At 36.7% G+C, this 15022-nt stretch overlaps 2 protein-coding genes across 2 annotated transcripts in view; one reads left to right on the forward strand and one right to left on the reverse strand.

Moving 5' to 3' along the window:
• LOC135085165 (uncharacterized) overlaps positions 1-6999 on the forward strand; it is a 27486-nt gene extending 20487 nt beyond the window's left edge. Inside the window, exons 13-18 of the mRNA XM_063979921.1 lie at positions 264-815; positions 1134-1265; positions 2163-2288; positions 3043-3180; positions 3783-4057; positions 4570-6999. Of these exons, the coding sequence (XP_063835991.1) occupies positions 264-815; positions 1134-1265; positions 2163-2288; positions 3043-3180; positions 3783-4057; positions 4570-5718 (2372 nt within the window). The 3' untranslated portion in view covers positions 5719-6999. The remainder of the gene's footprint in view (positions 1-263; positions 816-1133; positions 1266-2162; positions 2289-3042; positions 3181-3782; positions 4058-4569) is intronic.
• LOC135085489 (ribonuclease H2 subunit C) lies at positions 6990-14888 on the reverse strand. Its single transcript, XM_063980281.1, has 5 exons — positions 14799-14888; positions 13147-13482; positions 12725-12852; positions 12377-12481; positions 6990-7089 (listed from the first exon to the last, which is right to left on the reverse strand). The coding sequence occupies exons 2-5, from the start codon at positions 13298-13300 to the stop codon at positions 7075-7077; spliced, it is 402 nt and encodes a 133-aa protein (XP_063836351.1). The 5' UTR covers positions 13301-13482; positions 14799-14888; the 3' UTR covers positions 6990-7074.
• Between the last annotated feature and the right edge of the window lie 134 nt (positions 14889-15022).

A 15022-nucleotide genomic window follows, 5' to 3' on the forward strand; every position in this document is an offset into this window, starting at 1 on the left:
AGATAAAACCAATAGTATAGCTCGTAGAGCTGATAGACGTTAGGGCAGAAAAGTTCTCGTGTGGTGACCGCGAGCCGGAAGACGTGGTGCGGGTAGGCCCCCACTAGGTGGACCGACGATCTGGTGAAGGTCGCGGGAACTGCCTAGATGCGGGCGGCGCAGGACCGGTCGTTCTGGAAAGCCTTGGGGGAGGCCTTTGTCCAGCAGTGGACGTTATTTGACTGAAACGAACGAAACTAAAATATTTTTTATCGTATTTAAAGGAATTACGGACCAAATCGACTCAGCCAAGGAGGAGAATAAAACTGAAGACACTCCTGACTCTCCAAAGAACACTAAAATGCCATTTGAAGACACTCCACAGAACACCATGATACCACTTGAAGACACTCCGCAGAACACTACAATTCCATTTGAGGACACTCCGCAGAACACCACAATACCATCTGAAGACACTCTGCAGAACACAGCAATGTTACTTGAAGACACTCCAATGAAGACCGCAATACCTCTTGTAGACATTCAGCAGAACACAGCAATACCATTTGAACACACTCAACAGAACACCACAATACCACTTGAAGATACTCCACAAAATGCCACGATGCCATTTGAGAACTCTCCGCAGAATTCCACAATACCATTTGAAGACACTCTAAAGAATGCTACGATGCCATTTGAAGACATTCCGCAGAACACCTCGATGTCATTTGAAGACATTCCTCAGAACACAGCCATGCCACTGGAGGAGTTGATCCAGCAAGATACGCTGCTATTGGTTGTAGGGGACGGACAGAAAACTTTACAGGAACAAGGTATTTACATTGTACTATCTGATACAGACAGACTATATCGGTTTTCTTTAATCATTCCTTCGTCAAATCCGGCCGTCAACTGTTCAATTACAATATGTTTTTAGCCAAATATCTACGGTTTTCATGATTTTACATTTTAATAGTGTTTTTAAACTATTTATAGAATCAAATTAATTTTGGAGTATTTTTGACCTACTGTGGTAAAAAAATGTATAGTGACTACAACCTGGGTCTCTACCCTATAATGTCAATTGACTGTTGGTGCCAAGTGTCGACCACCTATTGTCAAATGTCACCCATGTGGATATTTCTTTCCAGAATCATCTAAAAACATGCTAGAAGAAGAAATTCCACCTGAAACTCCAGAAACCGTTTCTATGATGGAAGAAATGAAGCAAATGGACGAAGAAGAAAAAACTGAACAATCGACGCCGACGCCTGAGGATGATGGTAAGTTGTCAATTTTATTTTACTAGCGGCCGCCCGCGACTTCGTACGCGTGGATCCCGTTTTACCCCCTTCATCTATCTTACGCGGTTTAGATTTTTTCATACAAATGTTAGATTTCGGTCATACAAAAGGATTTTCCCGCTAATTCCCGGCCCCGTGGGAATTTAGGGAATTCCTTTCTTAGTGCACCTCTACGGTACCTAAGCTACGTCCTTTCCAAATTTCAAGTGCCTACGTTTAGCCGTTTAGGCTGTGCGTTGATATGTCACTAAGTCAGTCAGTTTCTCCTTTTATATGTAACTATATAGATTTAGATGAAGTGTATTTCCCGTTAACGAAAAATCGTAGAACATACATGGGGGTGATTGATTCGGGCAACCCTACTAAAGCACTACCAAATTATTCTGTGGCACTACCTCTGGGCTTCTGATTGACACTACTTTTCTTCTTCTTTTTTGATGATGTTGGCAATACACGTCGAGGTCGACTTGATTTGTGCCATTTTCAAGTATATAAGTGATACGAGTTACAAAATGAGATCAAGTAATGATATAATGAAGGATGATAGATGATAAGGGGTATCATCTATCATCCTTAATTATATCCCACCCTTTGAGTATCAGTAAAGTTGTGGTGCTTTACTGAGACCTCCTATGGACAACTTGAGAGAACCAGAAGAATCACGATGCACTGTTTTGCTTCACTTGCCCACACTCATGCACGTTCACGAACACTCAATGGTTAATAATCCACCATTATTACACATTAATAGTCGCTAACACACGAATTTGAGGAAATAAAACAAAACCGCTAACATGACGCTTCAGATTCCCGCCAAGAAGTCCCGACACTACTTTTTGGGACAGCCTGTATAAAATAAGTTTTGTTTTGTTGTAGACTCAACAGAATCGACTGAAATGGCCGAGAACCGAACCGAAGACCCGCCTGGTCCCATGCCAGTCGAGGAGTTCATCCAACAAGTCATGGGGGACATGGAAGACCCACAGCAAGAAGAAGAAGATGGTATGTCATCATCATCTCAGCCACAGGACGTCCACTGCTGAACATAGGCCTCCCCCGGTGCTTTCCATATTGCCCGGTTGGTAGCAGGCAATATGGAAAGCATCGGGGATGTAATATGTCATTGGAAAGAAGAGAAGCCAGAGATGTTTTTAAGATCGATCGGCGGGTCCAATGACTGTTTAACTTTCCCCCGGGACAAACTTGACCTTCACTGGTTGGGTTTTTGCGGCGGTCAAGCTGTAGATCCTGGCTACACAGGAGTTGCAGTGGTGGGAACGAGAGGTGGGAATAGTCCCGTTAATCCATTATCACCTTAATTTTTTTTTTTAATCGAATTCTAAGTTAAATTAATTTAACTAGCTATCCAAAAATTAAACTAGGTAACCAATCATTATCTGGATCTAAAATTTATTTTATTTGACTAAAGACATATTCGATATTATTATCAAATAAAAAAGCGATTGAAAATACGCGACAAAAAAAATTTACAACGGATTATAATAAACATACTTAAATACACACAAATGTTTGTACTGTGCGGGAATCGAACCCGCAACCTCCGGAATAGTAGTCCGTTTCGAACCACTACACCAAACGGCCGACAGGTTAAAAAAAAACACATTTAAAAAGAAAGTAGCTCACTGAGGGTCAAATGGGCGAACTTGTATTCTTAAAATGACCTTACCTACACACCCACGAAGTTTGTCTAACCCTCCGCCAAACACCCTGTATATTTCGACTATTTTTCTTTCAGACACGTACACTCTAGACAAGGAATCCGAGGAGTTCGTAAGGAATCGCATTCGAGAACTGTTGACGAACCAACGGATCTTGGACCGCGAGTCGCGTATTGGTTTCGGACGGAGGACGCTTAAAAGGATCTCACGAGATGGTCAGTATCATCAGAGACTTCGGTAGTGTTGCCATATTCAAATATGTATTTGCACAATTTTGGATAAACGTAAGATCTTAAAACTAGTGTAATTTAAATAGGGCCAAGCTGTTTAACGCTTAACCAGGCTCAAAAAAGTCATTGTTTTTTAACCGTATCTTCAGAGCACAAAGTTCAAATTAATATGGGCTCTATGGCCATCAGAGCCTGGCTGGGATAAAATTATTAGTCGGTCTACTAATTGAATTATTGAACCCACTCTTCTTAACACAGCTTCCAATCAATAAGGAAGGACTACTGAATATGCTCTCAAAAGTTGACGCCACTGTCAAGTCCTTATAGATGACCCACGCTGAACTGTCCCACCAAACTCAATGACAGGGGGGCGCTACCATCGTTCAACTATATGGTTTCCAACATGGCAAAAATCGGAACCACACTAACAATTTTTGAAGTACTTTTTATGGGCTGTTTAAACGCTATTCTCCCATTGTGGTACTTATATGTATTTGTAAATCCACATCATAAATATTATTCACGTGCCGCGTTAAAACCTGTTTAAATTAATTAAATTAGGCAACGTATACTTTTGATTTTTACAGAAATGGAGACATCCCAAATAAAACCACGAGTAACTCGAGCCGTCGAACCAAACACTGAAAACATTATCTCAGAAATAAAAAACAAAGAAAAACAGGCCAGAAAAGAGGCAAGAAAGGCCAGAAGAGAAGAAAATAAAATAAAAAAGAAAAGAAAACGCAAAACTAAAGTCAAGAGTGACAAGGATAGCAAGAGTGGAGAGAAAAAGACGGAAATGAATAATAAATACGATCCCAAATTGATCTTTAATATGTTCCAGTGTAATGTTTGTTTTAAGGTATGTATGAAAAATATTAATTTTAGCATAAAATTAAATATTTCAGTGATTCTGGACTTAAAGACGAGGGAATAAGGTTCAGAATAATGTGGTAAATATATTCCCAGGCATTATTTAAGTACCAACAAACATATTTATTTTTCCTTTCAAATGATATTAATAGTTTATTGTAGTGGACTTGTAGTACGAAATTTCGTACTACAAGAAAAAGTTGTGTAGTGCATACATTATAATTATATTGTATGTACTACAATTTTTTTTCTTTTTGAGCCAATAGTTGACTGATAGAAAATAGGTACTTGTCTTAAGTTCACATTACAATAAAGTATAAATAAATAATATGACAACTAAAACTAATAATTAATACAAACAAAAACTTTAACTTTTTACGGAAGTGGGAATACACTTCCCACCCTATTTTGAACTTAATTCCTGTCTTAAGGTTTAAAAACAATAAAAAATTTGAACTTAAAGGCTTAAAACTTTTAATGAAAATAATAACTTTTTTTCAGCTGTTCCAAACCAAACCTGAACTAATGGAGCATTGTCAAACTCACTTTGACGTATGCAGCGACACAATGCTCATGAAATGTCCCCTCTGTGACTACGTCACGGAAAGAAACATACGAAAACACATGAAAACAGTACACAAGGAAGACGTCAAGATATCCTTTTTAAGTATACTCGATCGAAAAGAGACAACAAATAACTCTAGGTATTATTACGAGACAAAAAATGATAATGCAAAAGAACTGGATATCATACCTAGTATCAAAATTTTGAATAAGAAAGCTGGGATGGATTTGGATAGGAAGAACAGAGAAATAAAGAAAAAATCTATGTCTACTTCTAAATTGGTTAAAAAAGGGAAAGAATGGATTGTGGAGACGCAAAAATTCGATGTATCAGGTTATGTTTTGCCTAATTCGAGTGAGTTGGATAAAAATGATGTAGATTATTTGAAGAAGTTAAAGAAATTGGGGATTGAAGCGAAGAGGAAAGGCGTTAAAATGTTGTACCCCTGTAATAAATGTGAAAAAGTATGCCAAAATCTGAGTGCGGTGACTTTGCATGGCCGAACTCATGATCCGAATAAAAAACCTTTTAGGCCTAAAGTATGGAAACACAAGACAAATAACTCTAATGATAATGCCAATGCTGAGAAAAATGAAGATGTGACTGCAAAAATAAATAATCGAACGGCGAAGCCTAAGCCGATCGTAAATAAACACAAATGCGACCCAAAACTGAAGGATTTTTATGAGAAAAATATTAGAGGCTTGAATATAGAATTTTGGCAGTTTTTGAAGATTTTCAACAAGATGGAGCGAGAAAAGATAAATGATTTTGACGATTTGAAAAATTCTACAGAGTATGGCATTGGACATGTTAACTATTTATATGATAGCCCAAGTAACAGTCAAACTGATAATAATACAGAAAAAGAAATAAATATCAAAGATAATAAGCTAAAAAATACCAATATGGCGGCTAATAAAAATAAAAAACTCAGTGTTACCAGTAGAAATAATTCAAAAGTTGCCAGCAAAGCTAAGTTTACAAGGACGATTAGATTAAGCAGATTTGAGCATAATAGAAGGATGGAATTGCAGAAGAAATTGAGGGAGAAAATAGCTAATACAGAAAATACTGAAGACTAGACCCCGTGGGTTCTTTCGTATTTCACTAGTAACAGATTGTTATGACCGTGATCATAAAACCTGGGCCCCGGTTGCGCTAAAAATTTTCCAACAGCAACGCGTTTGGACGACGAACGAACGTCAGCTGTTTTGACAACGCCTCTGAGTAAAAGCTGACAGAAGGCTATTCTTTTTCAAACGCAAGTCAAGCGCTTCACGAATATTTGCTGTTTTAGTAATTTTAGTTTAAAAAACTAGGTGTTCGTAATTTTAATGGATAATGTATAAAGTATCAGCCAAACCAACGCGATCACACGCGATCATCCGGCGTGCAGCGATGGCGATCAATGCATTTAAGTCTGGTCGCCATCTCTGCACGCCGGCTGATCGCGTTGGTTTGACTGAACCTTAAGAGTAGGCGCACACCGTTGATTTTTAGTTGGCCGATAGTTGTGCCCGATTTTAATTTGTATGAAGAATCGGCCAAATCGAATCGGCGTAGTGTGCGCACTCCATACATGCCCATACTGATCAACTGCCCGACTAAACTATCGGTCGACGAAAAATCAACGGTGTGCGCCTACTCTAAATCTGTTGTTTTGTCTTTGTTTGCGCTTGAACTTTACCGAGATACCTAATTGCACATGAACTGGAGCGTAACTGGAGATGAAGCGCGAATGAATTGGAGAAATTACACATTAGCGCAATCGGGACTCTGGTCGTATCGATGAGATTCGTAGATTTGTGTCCCACCGATAGTCGAACCAAGGATTTCCGTATCTGATCCACTTAGCACTGATTAATGTAGGCAGTAGGTAATGTAATATTTAAAGTTCCTAATATTAAAACGCATAATTATTATACTACTACACTCGCGAGCAAAAATATGGAATCACCCTATTTATTTCGAGCGATCATAAGAACTAAGTGTCTAATAGAAGATCAATAAAAATGGTACCATTTTAAAGGTGATATTATAAACTTAAAATTGATACCATAGATACATACAATACATAGTCATTCAGTTCTTAAGACCGCTCGGAACACAAAGGGGTGATTCCATACTTATGCTCGTAAGTATAGATTCTGCAAAAAAAAAACGAAGTGGAAAAGAACCTTAGGTGGTTGAATTAAGTGGTACTTAGCAATAAATATTTATATTCTGATTAGCTGTTGTTTGAAGATGATGTTTTTTAGAGTATTGTGTTCATGAAAATGCATTTCTGTTAGTGTTAAAGACATGAATTTGGTTTGTTCAGATAACTATAAGATGTTTTGTTAAAAATACAAAGTTTAAAACAAGTACTTTTTTTATTTATATCACATTTTATCCTTAAAATTATTGGTTTTCTTATAATTATGTTGCAGCTGGTTTCTTCAGTCTCCATGTATCTGAAAGAGAGAAATCAGTAAAGGATTACTTCATGTAATACTACTTGCTAAAGCCCGGTCTGTGAGCATGTAGAATTTTGTCCAATGACCCCAAGCTACCCATCCTAATCGCTCGCGCGTAATTATATTGCTGTCGCGACTGTGCGACGGGCGCCCGCAGTGAGTGTGCGAGCGCGACAGCAACATAATTACGCGCGAGCGATTAGGATGGGTAGCTTGGGGTCATTGGACAAAATTCTATGTGCTCGCAGATGCAACGTTGGGCGTTGGGACGATTAAATAAGTAGACTGACTGCGTATTAAGAGCTATTAAGCGTGCGTTTATTGACGTGCATTGCCTTATATACTATGTAAGGGATGTGAGTGTGTGCGTAGTGACGCGCATACTACACCTCCCCCGTTTTTTTTGTTTTTTTTTTTACATACAAAAAAGATAATGAAAAAAAATAAGACTACAAAATTGGGTAGGCTTGACACCATTCAATAATGATTTTTTTTTATAAAACGTGAGATTGGCTATATTAGAAATAAACATAAATGACAATTTAACACATTGCAAAATTTGATTTAAATTAGTGGTGTCAAATATCCATAACAAATAGTATTAAAAAATATTAAAAAAAAAAAAAAAATAATTCTTAATCGAAACGTGTTGTTGACGACTATTTAAATTTTTTAAAAGATATCAATTTTATGTTATAAGAATAAAGTCACATCCAAGTATTTCGTACTAGTACACAAGTCATATCCATTAGTTTCCATTTACGTCATCAATTCTTATGAGGTGGCCACCCTCATGTTTTATTAGTTAGTATAGTAGATCTACTATACACTTACAATTCATTATTTTCATTTATTTATAGTCGACTTAATTCATTTTATCATATTTTATTCATGGTACTTTTATAACATGTGCGCGCACTTTATAATAATATTTATTTATTTATAATAATCATTTAAATTAAGGGATAATTTTAAGACTTATTAATGTCTCCAACTATTCTCACAGAGATATCTAGTATGCACCATGATCGAACGAAGGATAATTCCCCTTAATATTATTTATTTTAGTACCATGTTTACATAATATTCATATAATATTTCAATATTCATTCAATATCTAACAAAATACTTTACAATCTCACAAACCTACGCAATCAATGCACAAGAATATCTTTAAATATTCGGGTGATCAGTCCAAAATAATTGAAAGTATCCTATGTAATTAATGCATGCCTTACTTTTAGCTTACCGTTACAAACAATATCAACCTATTTTATAACTTTGCCTATCTGAATTTCAAACCAAAACCTGCATTATAACAACAAACCTTTATCTCATAGCCTTCATCATTTAATAACATTAACATACATTCCTATGCCTACAATTTTCTAACTTACAATAAGTTATTTAATTAACTTTATACATTGTATAAATTATATTCATGTCATAGAATCAAAATTATTCTTATTATCATCGTCTTATCCGTGCAATTATAAGTTCATAGTTATAACATAATTTCTAGTTACACAATAAGTCATTTACTATAACTGAATATACTGTAATAAAGTCATAATTAAGACAAACCAAATAGAATTTGTGTACAATAATTTACGTTCATAGTCAAAAACTTTCAATTACAGTTAATCATTGTTATTGTGTGTTGACCCAAATAAATCAGCAATCGAGTAGTAAGCCAAGTGATATTTTACCTACGCTACGCTTTGCAAAATATTTCAATCATCAAATTCTACTTGTGTCACGTTTTCATAAGTTACTTTATAATTTTATCATTACATCAATTAGTATAATCAATTGCATACTATGTCATGAAAAAAAATCAAAATAATGTTTTCCTTATAAGTTAAATCCAATATCAATCACATCAATCAATAATCCTATTAATGTTTTGTTAAAGATACACATTTAGAAATGCGATCTTGGTAGTCTCAAAAAGTCTAGAAAATTATGACAATGATTTAAAGTGTTTACTTGCATACCAAATTACAATTATTGTTTAAAATGTAAAGATCTTAATTACAGCGAAGTATTGTGTCGATACGCTAGAAAATACCTACAAGTCATCATAATGTGTGTGATGCTAATCACGTTTTGCTGATTTGCAATAAGTCGTATGCGTTGAGTGCAATGACATGACTGAGTAACAAAATCATTGACCTACTTCTAAAAAATCAAATATTTAAAATACAAATTTTAGTAATAATATTAATGTAAATAAATCCTAATCAAATAAAATGTAACAACATGAGGCTGTAAAATATCACTGGTGTGATTGTGTAAAAACTAAAAATACTTAAATTGGTTAATTCCTGTTAGAAAAAAAAAATATTACTCATATTTAACTTCTGCAAATAAAATATTATGCGAATTATTCAGTATTTTCATATTCAGTATTACATTATTATGTCGTCAACAAACGTTATTATTAATAATTTTAACTTAAACAGAAAAAAATATTCAAAATACATAATAAACATTTTACATCTTCAACAAAAATATCGAATTCCCTTATTCCATGTAAATTAAGTTTTAATTAGTACATTTAATATTTCCATAAAAAATATTCTCACAAAAATAATTTTCTTTAAAAAAATGTTACGAAATTATTAAAAAAAATCATATCTCAAATTAAACCAATAAATTAACACTCAAAAATTAAAGTAACCTCCAGAATTTAAATGATAAATAATAAATGACAAAAAAAAATTACCGTAGAATGATGACCTAATTTTTAAGAGGACAAGAGGACTTTTCTTCATGGGGCATATGGGGACTTCTGCACGGGGACTTATCATGATGTAGGGTTCTCCCGGCTGCGACCACTTCCGACTCGAACACTCCCGGCACCCTGCTAACTGCTGTCAACCTCATCATCTGGCTCCATCATCGCCCGGCTCCCAGCACACTGTTGTTACCTCATCTGACTCCATCATCGCCCGGCGCCCAGCACACTGTTGTTACCTCATCTGACTCCATCACCTCGGTCCGTTGTTTTCTAACGTCTTCATCAGGAATTTCTTGATTTTTGGCACTTGATATTACTATTTTGCGTTCATGTTCGATATTTTTATTGAATTTTGAATTAAGTCTAATTTTTAGTCCATATTTTGTTTGTTCACTTTTCACCGATAACTATCTTGAATTTATATAACATTACTTTAATTAATTTTTATTTTCCACTAAACCATCTGCACAATGCTGCGTGAGCAGCACTGGCAGGGTCGCCATGCAACGTTGGGCGTTGGGACGATTAAATAAGTAGACTGACTGCGTATTAAGAGCTATTAAGCGTGCGTTTATTTTTTTTTTTTTTTTTTTTTTTTTTTCGGTGCATTGCCTTATATACTATGTAAGGGATGTGAGTGTGTGCGTAGTGACGCGCATACTACACAGACCAGACTAGAATACTTGTATTAGGTGACTTTGATATTATTTGCACGATTGTACCTATAACTTGTTGGCGCGTTGGATTTTCTGTAAGCCTTCAAGCAGCCTTCTAGAATAAATAAATAAATAAATAAAAATAAATGTGACTGTGACCAGCCATCAAGTCTTGTAAGAATAAGATGATTATGCATTATCTTGGTGAAGTCAATAGATTTTGAGTTATCATTTGTTGAAAAAGGTAAAAATTTAACACAAGAGCAAATCTCCACATTTAAAATCCTCACACATAAAGTAATTTCATAACTAAGCTTAATAGTCCAGTAGAATTAGCTTTTAAATCGGAAATAATTCCTACAAAAGATTTTTTTGCTTTAATGGCTTCATTGGTTGCCCATTAAGACTCTCCTAAGTTTTCGACTTCGACGGAGTTGTGCTTAAGTGGTTGGGGCCCCCGAAAGGGGCGCTTTTTCGGTTTTCCAGTTATACCGCGTAAAGGACTTACCCTATCGAAAAGTGGTCTTCCTGATGGTTGAAGGGCATTTAATTCTGCATTAATTAAGACCAAATTCATATGTTTTGAACAAACCGTTCTCGTGCAAATGTTCGGCAAAGTAGAAAATATGTGTATAATTAATGACCCTCTCCACGTCCAATGGCTCGTTACCCGCAGGCTTCCAAGTCTTGAAAAGGAGCGCCTCAACCAGTGTAACCCTATCAAGGCATACTAGCTGGATTCGCCGATCCTTGTTCGTCCCAGCCGTTCCTTAACTGCGGTTGCTGCACCTCTTCCTGGCACTCACCTGAACGACTCTGTGTTACCTACTGTGGCTGCCCCTCTTCCTTGTATCCTCCTGCACGACTACGTTGCCTAGCCGTATGCCTGGTCTAAGGTTTGACGCCAAAAATCAACAACAAGTTCATATTAAAACGCTGAAGAGTTTTTTGATTGTTTGTTTGAACGCGCTAATCTCAAGAATTACTAGTTTGATTGAAATAATAATTTTTGTGTTGAATGGCTCATAAAATGAGGAAGGCTATAGGATATATACAATCACTCTACGACTAATAGAGCCGAAGCAGTAAAGAAAAATGTTGCAAGCACGGAAAATAGTATTTAAACTATTTTCACGCGTGCGAAGTTGATTTTGTGGCGTCGAACCTTGGACCAGGCATACGGCTAGGCAACGTAGTCGTGCAGGAGGCTGCAAGGAAGAGGGACAGCCACAGTAGGTAACACAGGGTCGTTCAGGAGAGTGCAAGGAAGAGGTGCACCAACCGCAGTTAAGGAACGGCTGGGACGCACAAGGATAGGCGCATCAAGCTCGTAAGCCTTGATAGGGTTACACTGGTTGAGGTGGCCCTTTTCAAGACTTGGAAGCCTGTGGGTAACAAGCCATTGGACGTGGAGAGGGTCATTAATTATACGTATATTTTCTACTTTTCCGAACTTTAGCGCGGGAACGGTTTATCCAAAACATTTGAATTTGGTCTTATTCAATGCAGGATTAAGTTCCCTTCAACCGTCATGAAGACCACTTTTCGATAGGTTAAGTCCTTTACGCGGTATAACCGGAAAACCGAAAAAACGCCCCTTTCGGGGGCCCCCACCACTTAAGCACAACTCCGTCGAAGTCGAAAACTTAGGAGAGTCTTAATGGGCAACCAATGAAGCCATTAAAGCAAAAAAATCTTTTGTAGGAATTATTTCCGATTTAATCAATTTTTGTGTTTAATTCTACTGGCCTATAATAATAGCTAGCTAAGCTAATACTTAACATTTAAAAACAAGCCAGTCCTGGATAAAGTGGAAATCCAATCTTCGATCTTTCATTGATATGGCAGCAAATACTGAATCAAAATATAGTAGACATCAACCTACCGCCTCCGATATATCGATCCATTCCATGGCTCTTGTCAGATTGTCGTTTTTCGAAGGCTTCTTGTCCCAATTCCAGTAAACTAGCTCTTTGAATCCACCGGCAACCTGCAAAAATACATATTGATCAATACAAGTGTTTTGTTTGGGTGTTTCTTCTCAATAGAGACAGTCAGACACACAGAAAGACAGACAGAGACACACAGAGAAACAGATGGATACATAGCACACACCCACACACACACACACACACATAGATAGACACACAGGTAGACAGACAGACAGACACACATCAAGAATACACTCGAAAAACATAACCCTCCTTCTGGTGCAGTCGGGCAAATTTCTTACCTGAAATCTTCTATCAGCTTCTTCAGCTAGAGGTTTTTTGGCTTCTGTCACCACAATAGCTCTGTATCCTTTAGGAAGTTCCATGTTGGTTCCATCTAATTTGTGGCCTCTGAAGGTTGCAGTCAAATCTACAAAAAAAAAAAGGTAAATATAACCTTAAAAATATTTATAAGATACTGAATTATAAGATTGTTTATGCTTAAAATGACTACTAATGGTATTTCTTTTAACGTTGGCAACATGAGAAGATGATGTGTACGTTATATTAACTATAAAAAGAGCATACTTTCTGTAGAAAAAGGACTTGACCTCTACAAGCTTAAAAATGTTTTGAAACCACCTAAATCCCTATTATTTTTGCTAATACAGAAGTGAACAAAGAAAACTACGTACTTATATTAGCTTTTCAAGTATATTCTTACCTCCATCATCGTTTTTAGTAACGTACGGCTCGAAATATTTATTTACATTCGCTTGACCATCTTCGTCTATTTTACATGGCACGTAATGAGCCCGCTGTTCGAATAAATCCTTGTTTTCTGTGTTCTTTAAGTTGTTCTCTACTTGTATTGACATTTTTATGTATTTTAAAGTAAAGTTGCGGTTTAAAAAGTGTTGGTTTTAGGTGAAAAACTGATTTTCCCGCCGCGTTTTCGCCGTTTTGCAAAAGAACTGTCAGTGTCAATCACAAATGTCACTGTCAATAAGTACAGTGTATGTTTGTTCCGAAAATCCTCATGGTAGTTTTATTGTAAATGCTAAAACGCACATTTAAATGTTAATTAACAATGGAAAAAAATACTTTAGATGAAATTGATTTTAGATGACGTTCAAAATGTTTTATATGTCATTAAAACAAATAGAGGAAATTTTAATTGGAATAATTATTTCGTTCGCAAGTAAATCGGACTGGTATCAATTTTAATTTAATAATTAATGGCAACACTAAAATTGCTTGTTGTTCCGAATTCTATAGTAAGTACGTTTTGATTTTATTACGAAAGTCATTATTAAATTTAAAGGCACTGGGTCTCTATCAGAAGGAACTCTAGGGGTGGAATCTCCATAGGCGTGGGTTAACGGGCAAGGAGATAATATCTTGGATGGTTGACAATCACTTTTCCTACAATTTAACGTTCCACCAAACTCAACACGCTTTCAAAGATATAGTTCCAAAATACTGAACTGTCCTATGCATGACATTGACAGTGGGGCGCCACCGTCAATACCGGATCGCTGGTTCAGATTTTTGCCATGTTGGAAACCATATAGTTGAACGATGGTAGCGCCCCCCTGTCATTGAGTTTGGTGGGACAGTTCAGCGTGGGTCATCTATAACCTCGCAGCCGCCTGCTCACACTTGACATGACACAACTGATTGACAGTTATCTTTTTCTGCGCATCAGTCGGGTGTTACGTTTAGGAATCACAAACCTTCTGCTCTACAGATTTATACAGATAACATAATATTAAGATTGGTACTATTAATCATCAATAATAATTTGCAGCATCTGTGTCCGGCGCCGACAAATTAAACAAGCGCAAATAATCACGATTGGATGTCTTTGGGCGGCAGTGGCGGCGTAGCATAGGTTGGCACCCGGGGCGGCACCCCCCCCCCCCCCCCCCGTCATAATATAAATATATAAATTATAGCCTAAGACACCCCAGAATGGCACCCCCCCTGTCATGACATCACGACCGTCCTTGCCATGCAGATGCGTCAGTGAGTACTAATCTGCGTGACTTTGTCACCCCCTGATGCTTGGCACCCGGGGCGGACCGCCCCCACCGCCCCCCCCTTACGCCGCTACTGTTTGGGCGTACTTTTTTGTAAGAAATTGGAAAAAATCTTTCAATTTTTCAGCTTGTACGTGCTATTGCAGGTTTCAAACATTTTCACAAAAATATTTTAAAATATCCACTAGTTTCGGTTCGGACATTGGTTTCCGATGCTGCCAGTGTAACCAGTGTTGCGAGTTAAGAATAAAAAAAATCTAAATGTCATTTATTCTGTCACTAAATTGTCAAAGTTGTCAAATCAAACAAAAATGGGCCGAGCGGGGAAATGTACCTTCGATTTTCAATGGAAATAATCGGCGAAAATAATTTCACAACCGTTACAAAATAGTCTTATCAGATTCATACGTGTTTGAAAACGTAATAGTACACGCGTAATGTATAAGTCACTGATGTGTTCTGTGTAAACAAAGAGACCCTAGCAAGATCGATTGTATTTAAACAGTTGCTTTAATCTTGATCTTTGCGTCACGATAAATAATTTGGCAGTGTTCCCTT

This window comes from Ostrinia nubilalis, chromosome 28 (genome assembly GCF_963855985.1).
Source record: "Ostrinia nubilalis chromosome 28, ilOstNubi1.1, whole genome shotgun sequence".
Taxonomy (NCBI): Eukaryota; Metazoa; Arthropoda; class Insecta; order Lepidoptera; family Crambidae; genus Ostrinia; species Ostrinia nubilalis.